Source organism: Panulirus ornatus, chromosome 20 (genome assembly GCF_036320965.1).
Source record: "Panulirus ornatus isolate Po-2019 chromosome 20, ASM3632096v1, whole genome shotgun sequence".
Lineage (NCBI taxonomy): Eukaryota > Metazoa > Arthropoda > Malacostraca > Decapoda > Palinuridae > Panulirus > Panulirus ornatus.
The window spans coordinates 8,813,817-8,829,436 of record NC_092243.1 but is presented as its reverse complement, the minus strand read 5'-3'; the positions used below and the strand labels follow the sequence as shown (position 1 = coordinate 8,829,436).

The window sequence follows — 15,620 nt, the reverse complement described above, 5'->3', positions numbered from 1 at the left end:
GATGGATGGCTACAATTCAAGAACTCCGGCCGGGGTCGAAATTTGGGATCTGACTGTTCAAATACCACGCACTCTGCCTCTGAGTGTCTTTGATACTGAGAAAGGCTCTTGCGTGGTGGAGAGCGGGTAACTCAGTCGTCGGGATGAGCCAAACAAACACCACATGTGACGACACTCACAGCATTTTGGAACACCTGCGCGGGTGGTGGCCCAGAGCATTGTGAAGCACTGGTACTTATCTGCACGATGGAGTAAATCGATTTCATCCACCGCCAGGAAACAACGAGATAAACCCTTGTAAGTTACTTGACCTAACGCGTTACCTTCAGATTAAGTATCTATGAGTCAATTCTTGTCTAACAAACTTATAAACAATTTAAGTTCATGAATATATATATAACGGTCAACATGCATTGGGAAGAGTTGGTGGGGGTCATTTAATCCCCAGGATTGAAAGCTAGGTGACATTAGTTGGTTGACCTGTTTATGGATGGGAAGTTGGAGGTGAACGCGAGGGTCATAAAGGAGGGTTGTTGTTTGCTGATGACACTTATCTTATGGCAGGTTCGATTGAGAAACTGTAGAAGCTGGTGTCTAAGTTTGGGATAACTGTGAAAGGAGGTAGTTGAGGATTGATGTAAAAACGAAAAGGAAGGAAGGTTATTATATCTGGCAGTGGAGAGAGAGACAGGTTGGCTGGCGTGTGAGTTTGAGTGGGTGTGGGTATTTCAGCGGATGGGGCCGTGGGAGATGAGGTAAGCCATAGGGTGGGTGAGGGGAGGGGGCAAAGATCGTGGACGTATTGAGGAGTGTGTGGACACGAAGGTCGCTGTCCGTGAAGGGACAGATGGCTATGTTCGATGGTGTAGCGCCGATGGTAATGTATGGATGAGAGGCATCGGGGGACCTTAGGTCAAAAAAGGACGGTAAAGGGTGCGATGCAAGGGAAGTTCTTGAGAACAAGATGCGATGTGAGGGGGGGGATGGCTATGTTAGGAATGACAGGGAAAGGTATGTAAGATATGTATGAGAGGCTAACTATAGGTGCACGCATTGCGGAAGCTGAGGGAACAAATAAAATGGACAACCAAGGGAGAGGTGGGAGGATGGAGTGAGAGGTTACTTCAAGAACTCGAAGTCTGAACATGCAGTAGGGTGTGACGCGTGCGCAGGATAGAGGAGACTGGAGTGTTGGGGTATAACAGGGTGGATAAGGTTGCTGTCACTGTGCTGAACCCAGGTTATAGAAAGCGGTCAGAGGGATACCAGGGAAAGGTAAGTGGAATTAAGTGCATAGGTTCGAATCCTGCTTCCGACAGTTGATCCACAGTCAACCCAGCTGATCATCCACCCGAGGCTCATGCTAGCGTATATATATATATATTTTTTTTTTTTCATACTATTCGCCATTTCCCGCGATAGCGAGGTAGCGTTAAGAACAGAGGACTGGGCCTTTGAGGGAATATCCTCACCTGGCCCCCTTCTCTGTTCCTTCTTTTGGAAAATTAAAAAAAAAACGAGAGGGGAGGATTTCCAGCCCCCCCGCTCCCTTCCCTTTTAGTCGCCTTCTACGACACGCAGGGAATACGTGGGAAGTATTCTTTCTCCCCTATCCCCAGGGATAATATATATATATATATATATATATATATATATATATATATATATATATATATATATATATATATATATATTTAGCGTTGATGGGATAATCATGATTATGGCCTTAGCGGCCCGTGCCATCCCAGCTAACACGAAAGATAATAACAGGTGGTGGAGACACTGTGGTTTCAGTCCATTATTCATGGCAGAGTGAGTGTGAACGAACGAAGCCATTTCATCGTTTGTTCTCGGTGCCGCCTAGTTGAAGCGGGAAATTATATATATATATACATATGTGTGTATATATATATATATATATATATATATATATATATATATATATATATATATATATATATATATATGTATATATATATATATATATATATATATATATATATATATATATATATATATATATATATATATATATATATATATATATGAAGTTATTTGCGCAATTCAAAATTATGAAAATTCTTTTTTTTTTTACACGTATTTCACTTCAGTCATGTGCCTGCTCTCTCTCTCTCTCTCTCTCTCTCTCTCTCTCTCTCTCTCTCTCTCTCTCTCTCTCTCTCTCTCTACCCAACACCCCCCCACAAACACAAACCTCCGTATTTCTGATCTCGTCCTCCGTCACCACCAACCTCTCTAAAGGAACCCCAGCCTTCTGGTACCTATGTTCGTAGAGATGAAATGAGCAAACAAATGTAGAGCGAGATAAATATATTATATACATTTAGAGATATACATCTTTGCATAGGTGTTGTGTGTGTGTGTGTGTGTGTGTGTGTGTGTGTGTGTGTGTGTGTGTGGCACGTCGTAAAAAGTGTTGAAACATAAATTATCATTATTCCTCATAAAGTTTCTTGTTTCTGCAAGATTGGGATCTCCGGATCCTCAGACAGTGATATGGATAAGTTCCTCGCAGTGTCTACTGTCCCAAATAACCTATGCCTCAGAGTCTGGATCACCTCCCGGCACTGCGTCTCCAGATAGGTCAGCTCCATCTGTGTGATGGTCTTCCTCCAGCTCTGGTATATGGACGGGGTGTCGCGAACCGTCGTCCACGGAGACTTCTTCGCGAACACGTTCACTCGAGTGTGCGACTGTAGGTAGGCCAAGACGCCTTTCGGTAGGTCGGAGAACGACCCTGGGTCGAGTCTTCTCTTCGTCTTCGTCTGCACACGAGCAAGAGCGACCTTGTCCTCTGCTTTGCTCTGGTGAGGGAGCATCGGTCCTCCCTTCGTAGCGTCGTGGAGAGACGGGTCGTCTCTGTGGTTCAGGTGATCATCACTGTATTTGTTTTGGCCGTTCAGTTCTCCTCTTAGGAACCGGAAGATCGCACGCGCCTGGCCGTAAGGATCGCGACATATGTCCTCGTACCTGGAACAGAGAATGATCGGGGTCATGGCTGAGGTAGGGAGGTTATCGTAAGGGCACGGCTTCTTTGGGGAGAGCGTCGCTGTGGCTCGTTTGACGTGACGTGTGTGTTGTGTGTGTGTTGGTGTGTGTGTGTGTGTGTGTGTGTGTGTGTGTGTGTGTGTGCACTATAATGGAAGTATGTGGAGTAAATCATAGTATTAGTCAAAGGTAAAAGCCAGAATTAGGTAACTCCTCCCTTAGAGACTGTTGGTTGACGAGTTCTGTTGACTGTCAGGGAGGTGAGAGGGGGCCTACCTTGGGATAGGGAGCTGTGGTTTCGTTGCATTTCACATTGACAGCTACAGAACAGGAGTGAGCGGATGTAACCTGTCTTCGTCTGTTCCTAGCACTACCTCGTTAACGCGGGAAACTACGATTAAGTATAATCACACACACTCACACACACACACATATATATATATATATATATATATATATATATATATATATATATATATATATATATATATATATATATACATATATATATATATTGGAAGAGGTCACAGCGGTGCGCGTGATCTAATATATGCAAAAATCCACGTCTCTTCCTTGTATATCAACTCGACTTTTCCACATCAATGTCATTCTTGCATCTCCCCTGACGATGTGATCATTACACGAAAGTGCACTTGGGAACTTATCGTGTGTCATTTCCCAGTGTTTCTTTGCATGTTGCAATATGGCTTTGCTCCCTCCTCTGCAATTCTCTAATTCGTCTACTGCTCTCATGAAATGACCGAGTGTTCTCCACACTCACGGTACGTGACTACCTGTTGCTTCCCTGGGTGTTTATGTGATAGTGAGTCCTTATTACACCTCTCTTTCCTTGAAAAAAAAAAAAACGAAAAAGAAACCAAGTCGCTGAACTGTTTTCTTTTTCTTTCTTTCGTCTCCGCCTCTTTCTAAACCTTTCCATCTTGGAGACCCGAGTCTATAAACACCTAGGGAGCTTAGGTTAAATTCATCGTTAAATCTTTTTTTTTTTATCAAATTTATTATTATACCATTTTGATCGGCATGCCTTCGACTGGGGCTACAAATTTGCCTCAGCCAGACTGGCTACAAATGCGATAAGACGTGTAAACAGAACTACACCTGAGAACTACAGGCAAGTGTGAGGAGTAGTCCAGGAATTCCAGGGGAAGTGTTACTCTCACATGAATCAGGCGTGCTCACCGCACATGCAAAGATTGCAAATGAAATGGAAACATGACGGACACAAAAACGAGGCACATGTAAACGGTAGGACATGGGAAGGACAGATAACAGAAGACTTGAAGGTCTATGACGAGGTTATCTGCTGGAGGACAGCAATGGCAGGACATGGGAAGGCCAGATATACTATTAAATGATGGTCTATGACGAGGTCATCTAATGAAGGACAGTAATGGCAGCACTTGGGAAGGACATATAACAGAAGACCTGAAGGTCTATGACGAGGTTATCTGCTGGAGGACTGCAATGGCAGGACATGGGAAGGCCAGATATACTATTAACTGATGGTCTATGACGAGGTCATCTACTGAAGGACAGTAATGGCAGTACTTGGGAAGGACAGATAACAGGAGACCCGATGGTCTATGACGAGACTATCTACTGGAAGACAGTAACGACAGAAGATCTGATGGTCTAGAACGAGGTAATTTGCCGGAGAAGAGGACTAGGATTCTACATACATACTCTACATATACATACAGGAGAAGGTGAGTGAAGGTGAAGGACCCTGACCACTTAGCGGTACGTGAGCTAACGGGAAAATAGATGCAGAAGAACAGCCCTCGCTGACAATACACTAATACTTCAGCCTCGTCGGAGGCGAGGTCGCCCGCCCTCACGGTCGTACAACTTGCTAGCGGATTCTCATCAAGGGATCAAAGGAGGATAGTATGAAGAGGTGAGTGTCAGGTTTGGACGAAGGTGTTCACTACGTGTAAGGGAGAGAGAGAGAGAGAGAGAGAGAGAGAGAGAGAGAGAGAGAGAGAGAGAGAGAGAGAGAGAGAGAGAGAGAGAGAGAGAGAGAGAGAGAGAGAGAGAGAGAGAGAGAGAGAGAGAGAATAGAGAGAGAGACGTATGGTGGCGTAAGGTTACGTGATGTCTGGCAATACTTACTTGACGAAGAAGTACCTGTCTGGGTAGAGTCTTTCCATCACTTCCCTCTCTTTAAGATCCTGGTAAAAGAAGAAAAAGAAAAGTGAGTTCATAAACGCATGCATGCATGCATGAGGTTATGTACACACACACACACACACACACACACACACACACACACACACACACACAATCCTTACACCATCTGTAGAGTGATGTAAAATCTTAAGGGGCTGCAACGATCCAGCAGAACTCATGAGACCTGGCAAAGTGCCCATTTATACCTAAGGCGACGCAGAAGAAGACCTGAACTATACACACCCAGCATCACTAAAGCCCGTGATCAATTGGGTTTTTGTTGTAAAACAAAATAAAAAGAAAATAACTTCCAAAGGAAAACGATCTTCTGTGAGTTCTGTCAAATAAGACCAAAGATTTTCATATCTATATAAAGAAAGGCAGAGTAACAGACGCGGCCAAATAAGACCAAAGATTTTCATATCTATATAAAGAAAGGCAGAGTAACAGACACTCGGCAAAATAGCGCAAAGATACCCAGACCAAAAACAGTAATCGTCAGGCAAACAGCCACACTGACGATCCAACCTTCCAGAATGCGTATTTATGAACACGACGAAGAAAAAATATGGAAAAGGAACGGTCAGACTGTAAAGTGCTCAAGATGGGGGAAACGAATCTCTCAACTGCTGTGTCTCGCGAGGGAGATCGAGATGTTGACGCTTCCTGCTCCTCCTATATCACCGCAAAGACGAATTTCCTTCGGGTACAGAGACGTACGGAGTGACTGACGCACAAGAACGCATCCATGACGCGCGCTCAACACAGGCATGAGCACAACAGCGTAACCATCTGGCCTCACATGAATCATACAGAGCTGATGGAGAGGGTCCAAAGGAACGCAACTAAGACTACTATGAAATATGAGTGACATGAGTTATAAAGTGGGGTGGAAAAACGCTCAGTCTGCCCACTCTGGGGTGAAGGAAGGGTAACAGAAGAAAACGCAGAAACAAGAGAGCAAAATTGGAAATTTGGCAAGAATATCTCGTGGAGAAACTAGGAGACATTTCTATATATATATATATATATATATATATATATATATATATATATATATATATATATATATATATATATATATATATATATATATATATATATATATATATATATATATATATATATATACATATATATATATATATATATATATATATATATATATATATATATATATATATATATATATATATATATATATATTGGAAAGGATCACAATTTTGCGCGTGATCAAGATATTCCTATGAGTCCACGGGGAAAATGAAACACGATAAGTTCCCAAGTGCACTTTCGTGTAATGATCACATCACATCATCAGGGGAGACACAAGAAAGAAATATAAGTCAGTTGATATACATCGAAGAGACGAAGCTAGGACGCCATTTGGTAAACATATTTTGGTAAACATGTTTACCGAATGGCGTCCTAGCTTCGTCTCTTCGATGTATACCAACTGACTTATATTTCTTTCTTGTGTCTCCCATGATGATGTGTTTATTGCACGAAAGTGCACTTGGGAACTTACCGTGTTTCATTTTCCCCTCGGACTCATAGGAATATATATATATATATATATATATATATATATATATATATATATATATATATATATATATATATATATATATATATTCATTCAGTGTTAGTTTGATATTCAGTTATTTATGACCATGATAATCAGGCCTTACCTGCAAGACTTTATCACAGACCGACCTGGGAGTTACATCCCACCGCACTTTGGCCATGGAGAGGTAGGTCCCACGGGGATCACGAACCAAGTGGATTACTTTGAGGTCGAGGTCCTCCTCGTCCAGAAGCTGCTTCGTCCAGCTGAGCCGAGAACGGATACTTTTGACGATCCTTAATGGTTCCTTCATGCAGATTTGGTTCAGCTTCGACAGTTCTATCTCGTCTTTGTTCTTCCCACGAGTGTAATTGTGTTTGATGTTTTCGTAGGGATACTTGTCGAGGTTAATTAACTCCTGTCGAATATCACAGTGGAAGGTCCTCAATATCTCAGCTCGGACTAGCGTTTCGTTATGGAACGATTGCTTTAGCGCCCTCACGGGTTCGAAGAAATATATGTTGCCCCCGTGCGAAGCAAGGAGCTCACCGAAGAAGCTGGACCCGCTGCGTCCGACTGACGTCACCAGGAGGTTTCTTGGCATGAGGGAAGGGCCAGTGGCTGGTGACCCCTGGCTGGAAGTGTCTTGTGTACGTTCCTGGTTTGGATGGTATATCGGGAAGCCAGAGGACCCTGTTTCCTTGGCGAGAGTCGAGGAGTCATTTTGAACTTCCTGGGAATGAAGCTGTTCCCCTGAAAAGAAACACCACCCGGTGAATCATACGTACATACTTATATATATATATATATATATATATATATATATATATAATCAACAGGAAAGTACATGAAGTAAGGGGTCTGTTCATGTGATATAAAATGAGAATGACAGACGACTTGAGGCTATTTAGAAAAATTCGCGGTCAACAGTTGAGCACTTTGCGCCTGAGGTCGAGACTGGGAATATAACCGACCAAAACAACTGTTTACATCAACCTCGAACCAGTGGGTAGCCTTACCCAGAGAGGGAAAATGAGACCAGATATCCACGGTGGACTCATAGGAGCTTCTATGGTGCAGGAGAGACGCCATACACTGGATATATATAGTCCATAGATAATATTTTGCATCATAAGAAGGAACTACGTCTAGTGGTGGTTAAGCATACAAGTGTATGAAGTGTGTTTGCCCACAGCAAACGTGTCTCAAACTCTCGAACTGCAGCCGACCCCTGTGCCAAATGGCTTCTCGTCCTGCGATGTGATTCTGTACCTACGAAGTATTGGTATGTAGCGGTACCTACGACCTTGATAGTATGAGCCTTCTAACCGCATGGGAATGGGGAGGAGGAGGGAACCCTGTCTGTTCGCCGCGTCGCTGTTGGCTGTCATGCTTGTGACACCGCATCACTCACTCCCCACACACACACACTCCTGGTCACTTGCTGCCATCAGTTTACTCATCCAACGCACCTGAGAGGACCACCGCTCATCCCCTCCCCCGTTACTGTGACGCAGCTGTGATGGGCAGGACCGGCCGCAAAGCACTATTGCTTGCACCAATCATCACCACCAACCCCACCCCGTTAAGCCTGCTTTCTGTGGGGGTCCACAAGAGTCCCACTCCCGCATGTCTGAGGTCGTTTTCTACAGCACATCTGCCGTGCTCTGGTCCCTTGTGCTACGCAGGATCTCAAGGGGAGTTTCCAGTGCACAGCTTCGAACGTTCGAAAGCTGTGTTTCTTTCGAGTTATATGTGTGTGTATTTGGACTTTTCAGTGGTAAGATTCCCTCATTCCCAACGTTCTATTAGTCCTCCTGTGCAACGTTGCGAATGTGATTATTGCAAGACTTTGATCAGTAGTATTAAATTCTATTGAGGAATAAGTGATGGCTCTAGTCTTACTTCTGGTGGCACTTTAAGTAGTGTTTCTTGTCTTATTTCTGTTTATAGTAGTGCTCTGTCTAAGTAGTTAAGTAGTATTAAGTAGTGTCTGTTGAGAACATTACTTTATTCTCATCATAACCTCGAAGTGTTCAACGTGCAGTGCATTCTTGTGGTTAGACTGATCATTCTAAGTGTTCGGTTAACATTATTGTACAATGTATAGACTATATCTATGATCAGCGATATATCTCTTCAGGTTTTAATAACATGTAATTGTGTATAGGCATGATTCCCTAGTGTGATTGTTAATGATACACCTAATGCTGGTTTACATACCCCTTGAGATATACACGCTGGCTCTTCTTTCGATACATTTGCTCCGTGTTTCACTCATGGATACGCAAGTGTAGACTTTCTGTAGGTACCAGAGGGCGCGGGCACCTACAGACGCTAGATAAAGACACTAGTGAAGATATTAGCGCTAACAGGAGAGGAGGGGGAAGCGATAAAGGTTAACTAACACAGCCTAGTCACACCCAGACGGCACTGGGAAATTCTGACGAAAGTTTAACGTGTGGGTGAGTTCGGAGGGGAACCACCGTCACCATATAAGCCTTTAAAGTTCTAAAACGACCTTTTTTTGCATAGCAGTTGTTTCTTTAGCGTTCATGTGATTGATGAGCTTGAAATAATGTCACTGTCGGTGTGCGGAGACTCAAGAACAGTAGACGACAAGTTCCATCACAGCCTCCATGGCTTTGCAATGTCAACCCCTGACCAGCTCCCTGGCTGAAGAAGAACAGACTGAGCGCAAAAGGCGGGGGTCAGCACCCTTCATGGGGAGGTTATATATGTTAGAGAATTTCTATACAGGTAACCAGGACATCACAGACCCAGGCACTACCACCTACTTGAGACCAACAGGGTCTGTGCTGAAGTCGACTGCGACATTGCCCACCTGAGGTCAGAGGAGAGGTCTTACTCATGCACGATCAACAGACACAGTATCAAATTGAGGTCATCGGAGGGGCGTGTGTACTCACTTGGTATGAACAGAGGCAGTACCCAACTGCGGTCAACAGACACCTGAACTCACCTGAGGTCAACAGAAACGCTTGTGGGGTCTGGTAGGGAATGATCTTGTAGAAAACTAGGCCGCTGAGAACCACGAACATGACCACCTTCAGCTTCAACATTGCTTTCATGTTATGATACGAGCGCTTGATGATCACACGATCATCAACTGGAACACACAGAAAGATATATTCCACGTTAAATATTTATGTATCATTATATTTGCTTCAAGGAAAGGAAAGGGGGAGGACACTAGATTGAATCATAACGTGATCAAACTTTAATGGTTTATTTGTTTCTCATCAGTTATTTTAAAGGATAATTTTGTGGTTTCTTAGCAACATAGGTTCCTTGGGGTACATCTAATCCATGACACAGAGTGCGAAAGATGGATCTGGCCACCACTTCAACACTTCTAAGTCAGGAAGGGAGTACTTCCCTAAGCAGCTGCTGTACATTACTACAGGTTCGAGTAACTTCTTTTTTTTCTCTATTTTTTCTTGCATCTCAGTAATAATGTACGTAAATGGGCCAGTATGCAACCGCTTCACACCTTAAATTTCACTGATAAGAGAGTGGTGACGTTCTTCAACACTCTGACATAAAGGTCGCAATAAACGGCATGAAAGTAAATAAAACGGCAGGTCCTGATAAGCTTTATCCGAGAACAATGAAAGAGGCAAAAAGATTACATAGTTAAGCCCCTGACTGCCCTTTTCAATAAGTCACTTTCTGCAGGAAAAGTTCCAGATGAATGTGAGATTGCCGTGTAAAAATGTAATAAATCCCTGCCCGGAAGTTATTGTCGTACTACCTGAACTCCTGTATTTGGAAAAACTTACTGAGACCATCATTCGAGATGAACTTGTAAAACCATCTAGAAGACCATCAATTAATAAACGATTCTGACAAACCTGCTTAATTTCTTTTATGATATAATCAACATGCTTGACGGTAGATTTTCAAAAAAGTTTCAACAAAGTTCCGCATCAAAGGTTATTAGCAAAAGTTAAGTCACATGGCTTTGACGGGGTTGTACTTCTGTGGATAGGGAAGTGAGTAACTGGCCGTAAACAGAGAGTTGTGATTAATGGTCAAGCCTTTGAATGAGTAGACATAACAAGTGGAGTATGACAAGGAGCAGTCTTGGGACCGGTTCTCTTTCTAATATATATATATTGATAATACTAATAATGGGCTGCAATGCAAGATATCGGAATTCGTTGATGATACAAAAGCTCGGTTATAAAACTACAAATGAACTTGAAGGTCTACAGGTTCAAATTGAAACAAACAAACTGATGGACTGGGCTTACAGGTGGCAAATAAATCTTGATATCTACAAGTGCAAAGTTTTACATATCAGTGGTAAACACGAAAAGGCAAGCTCCAGTACGAGTTCTGCTGAAATGCAAGAGATGAGTAAGGAAAAAGAGACTTGGGCTTCATAATATTTCGCGACCTAAAGCCAAGGAAAAAGGTACACAGATGCAGTGAAAAGAGAGAACAAAATTCTTGGATTCACAGGTAGGGCTTTCGAATTCAATAAGTCCAGGGAAATCATCCTTACCCTTTACAATCCATTCGTTAGTCCCCATCCTGAATATTGCGTTCAGTTTTGGTCATGCTGCCTAAAACAAAACACAGACAGAATGGAGAGAGCACACAGCATCAAGCAACCAAGATGATTCCAGGACTGAGAAACAAATCCTACGCGAGTATATTAAACGATTTGGATCTTTTTAGCCATGAAAAGAGAAGCGTACGAGTTGATCTAATACAAGTAATAAAAATGATCAAAGTCTTTGACATTCTTAATCTATCAAGTTACTTTACTCGTCTGCTCTTACCTGTAGTAATGGATACAAACGCGTGGGCAAACGTTTTACCTCGAATGCGGCCAAGTACCTTATCTTCAACAGGATTGTTAACATATAGAACGATTTGCCAATCAGATTGCTTGAGAGCAATACTATGGATGCGTTTAAGAACAGACTTGATATATATACTTCACTTCAAGTCTACGACTTACATGATTTGTGCCTCGATGGACACAGTGATAATTTGCAGGTTATTCTCTCTGAATGATAGGTATGCCTTCTAAGTTCTACCATACTGATCTTTGGGTTCTTGGTATCTTCCGCTATCACAAACAGCCTGGGAAGGGCCCAGTGGTCTGTTGTTGCTGTGTGAATGCCTTTGTATTCCTCTGCATTTGTTTGTCCTTGAACAATTACCAACGGCAACTTGACTTATTATCTGAAATTCTATGGCTAAAGCTTAGCTGGTGTCGCCCACGTACATAAGCAAGAATAGAAAGTAAAACGACTTATTCTTTCCTTACACATCAAAGCTTTGGAACTCTCTCTACCTTCTCGTGTCTTTCCCAATGACTATGACCTGGCACATTTTAAAAGACAGGTGTTTCACTTCTTCCAAAATTCGTAAATACTTTCCCTTGTCTATTCATTTTCCCTCTCAGTTTTCTCCTCCATTTCAACTAAGGCCCAGCCTTGATGTGAACGTTTGTACAGGACTGGAGCCTTCAACATACAAGGAGAAAAAGAAAGAAATCACCTATTTGTACCATATGGGAGGCAAGCTGCATACTCTCGTGGGGACTCATTTCTTGAATCTTTTTTTTTTATACTCGCATGCAAAATTTTTTTAAACTTGTGTATATTGTCCGCATTCACCATGCCCGCATGCAGTTTACTCCAATCATCCACTGCTTTTATACGATTCGTGTACAGCTTTACATCTAAGTTCCTTGCCTAGATGCATGTTACAGCCTATGTGGTTCTGTTCTTACATATCTAAAGAGAAAAAAAGAAAAGTTCCACCGATGACTTCGTCAAACTTGCTTAAATTCATGAACGTTTTGATTAGGTCACTCCAAAGTCTTCTCTCTTCCATGGCTATCAAATTCAAGGCCTCTTATCCTTTTCCCTGTAACTCAAACCATCTTAATTCTATCTGTGCTGCCCTTATCTGGACGTGATATTGTGAGCGATATAGTGATGATGGTGATGTTATTTGATGATAGTGAGAGCTGTGGTGAGGGCGTGCGTTGATCAATGGGGATGATGACTGTGTAATGTGAGTGTGAACAGTGATGGTGATCATGTGATACAGATAAGAATTAACAGGAAAACAAAGAATGGTTTATCCAATTCAGGCAGTCAATTCGTTTGAAAATACACGCTTGAGATATTACAGTCATTATGCACTTAGTGATAATTTGTTTATCCCTAGATCATGAATGATTACAGTAATGTACGTTGTAGCTGACGCACGTAATGTGGTGTGTTGTGGTTGTGATAGATGGTGTGTTGTGGTGGTGATGGATGGTGTGTTGTGGTGGTGATGGATGGTGTGTTGTGGTGGTGATAGATGGTGTGATGTGGTGGTGATAGATGGTGTGATGTGGTGGTGATAGATGGTGTGTTGTGGTGGTGATACAGATGGTGTGATGTGGTGGTGATAGATGATGCGATGTGGTGGTGATAGATAGTGTGTTGTGGTTGTGATAGATGGTGCGTTGTGGTGTTGATAGGTGGTGTGATGTAGTGGTGATAGATGGTGTGATGTGGTGGTGATAGAAGGTGTGATGTGGTGGTGATACAGATGGTGTGATGTGGTGGTGATAGGTGGTGTGTTGTGGTGGTGATGGATGGTGTGATGTGGTGGTGATAGAAGGTGTGATATGGTGGTGATACAGATGGTGTGATGTGGTGGTGATAGATGATGTGTTGTAGTGGTGATGGATGGTGTGATGTGGTGGTGATAGAAGGTGTGATATGGTGGTGATACAGATGGTGTGATGTGGTGGTGATAGATGATGCGATGTGGTGGTGATAGATAGTGTGTTGCGGTGGTAATAGATGGTGTGATGTGGTGGTGACAGACTGTGTGATGTGATGGTGATATAGATGGTGTGATGTGGTGGTGATAGAAGATGTGATGTGATGGTGATATAGATGGTGTGATGCGGCGGTGATAGATGGTGTGATATGGTGGTGATAGATGGTGCGATGTGGTGGTGATACATGGTGTGATGTGGTGGTGATAGATGGCATATGATGTGGTGACGGTGTGGTGATGATGATGTGATCTGATGTTACGGCTAGGGTGATGTGACTTAAGGTATTGTGGTGGTGATGACAATGCCTGTGGTGGTTTGGGTCATACTGATATAGTGATGGTGATGAGAGCGATGCTGTTGGTGTGGTGATGAGCAAGGAGACAATGATGATGATACACTGAAAATGATGGTTCTTACCTCGATGTTGATGATGATGATGATGATGATGATGAGGGTTGGGGGAAATATCTCCTATATCTCCATCTCTCTCTCTCTCTCTCTCTTCTATTTCTTATCTCCGTAGGTGGCGTCGTACCACAGGATGGGTCCCTGGTGTTGGAGATGAGGCCCAACTGTCTCTCCGAGGTTGGATGTGGGGGCGTCTGTGGCGGAGACGGTGTGGCGGTGGTGGAGCCTTGTGGTACCATTCACTATAAGTTCGTTCCACCAAAGAATGGCTGAGGGCGCGAGTCAGTCAGGGGCGTGAAGGAGGAGGCGGAGGCGGAGGGGAGGAGCGGCAGTAGCAGCAGCAATGTGCGCGCTGACGGAGCAGACCCGACTAACGGAGACGCACCGAGCGACTCCTCCTGAAGTTCGTCTCCTCGCTTGGCGGCGACACCACTCCCCACCCTCTTCCTCCCCCTCTCCGCCACCACTCCTCTTACCTCACCGGCCTCCTGCTGGGGAGGGAGAGGAGGAGGAGGAGAGGGTGGGTAGGAGGAGGAGGAGGAGGAGCGGGTAGAGACGGTGTGTGTGGGTGGGTGGTGTCACACCGTCGTTCACATGCGAACTGAACCACCAACCAACACCTAATCAAGAGATACTCCCTCTCCTCCTCCTCCTCCTGCATCCACCTCATCCAGCAGCAGGAGCAGCAGCACCACCAGCAGGAGGCACGGTGAAGTCTCTGTCTCAGCAGTGTGCTGTCCATGGTTATATATATTTTTTTTCCCCTACCATTCACCACACGTCTCGTGAACCAGCCGAGGGAAAAAATAAGAGGACGTGTGGCGAACTGGTGCTCTTCGCTGAGTCAGTACGTAACCTACATGCTATGTCTGTCGTCCTACAATCCCGTAATGTAGATGGTATTTCACTGTACGCACGAGCGTGCACGAGGACGTGCAGATAAGGTCCATATCCTATGTCCTTCTTTTGAAAGATCCCTTCGCCTTCGCAATACCGCCATACATCTTGTGTGATACACCGAACGTGGTGAAACCAGATCGCTACGACTCTGGCGGACATCGAAGTCCCACCAGATACCGAAGGTTTTTCCATCAAGAGGTTCCCCAGACCTCCCGGCCCGAAATCTACAACGCCCACTACCCCGCACGAGCGAACACACGTGATCCCCCAGGTCTAAGCCTCACCTCATGACGCTCAGCAACACAAAGGTCTTCCGCCACAGTACACCGCTCCATGACCTTCCTATCCACCAGCCTCAAGAAGAAATGCAAAAAAATGTCAGTCTTGACTCACACGTCTAGTGACCTTGGCTCACATGTCTTCCCCCGTCTACACCTCCTCTCCCGATATATATATATATATATATATATATATATATATATATATATATATATATATATATATATATATATATATATATATATATATATATATATATGACATTAACGAAACATATGGTTAGTAATGACTTGACAAGCACTAAACAATCGACTGCCCAATTCACCCTTAAACTCCATTCTTCTAGATATAAGCCGTCTAAAACTACGCCCCAGTCATTACATATATATATATATATATATATATATATATATATATATATATATATATATATATATATAT

The 15,620-nt window shown here is 43.4% G+C and overlaps 1 protein-coding gene across 3 annotated transcripts in view; it reads right to left on the bottom strand.

The window, feature by feature from the left end:
- Window positions 1–2,326: 2,326 nt before the first annotated feature.
- Window positions 2,327–15,620, bottom strand: part of LOC139755905 (carbohydrate sulfotransferase 1-like) — a 191,717-nt gene continuing 178,423 nt past the window's right edge. The window contains exons 1-5 of one of the 3 annotated variants that reach the window (XM_071674633.1): window positions 14,010–15,276; window positions 9,750–9,896; window positions 6,891–7,519; window positions 5,143–5,201; window positions 2,327–2,991 (exon numbers count right to left, since the gene is read on the bottom strand). In XM_071674633.1, coding sequence (XP_071530734.1) covers window positions 2,463–2,991; window positions 5,143–5,201; window positions 6,891–7,519; window positions 9,750–9,858 — 1,326 coding nt within the window. In that variant the 5' untranslated portion in view covers window positions 9,859–9,896; window positions 14,010–15,276 and the 3' untranslated portion in view covers window positions 2,327–2,462. Of the gene's footprint in view, window positions 2,992–5,142; window positions 5,202–6,890; window positions 7,520–9,749; window positions 9,897–14,009; window positions 15,277–15,620 lie in introns of those variants that run through there. The other 2 variants (XM_071674635.1, XM_071674636.1) reach the window with 2 other exon arrangements.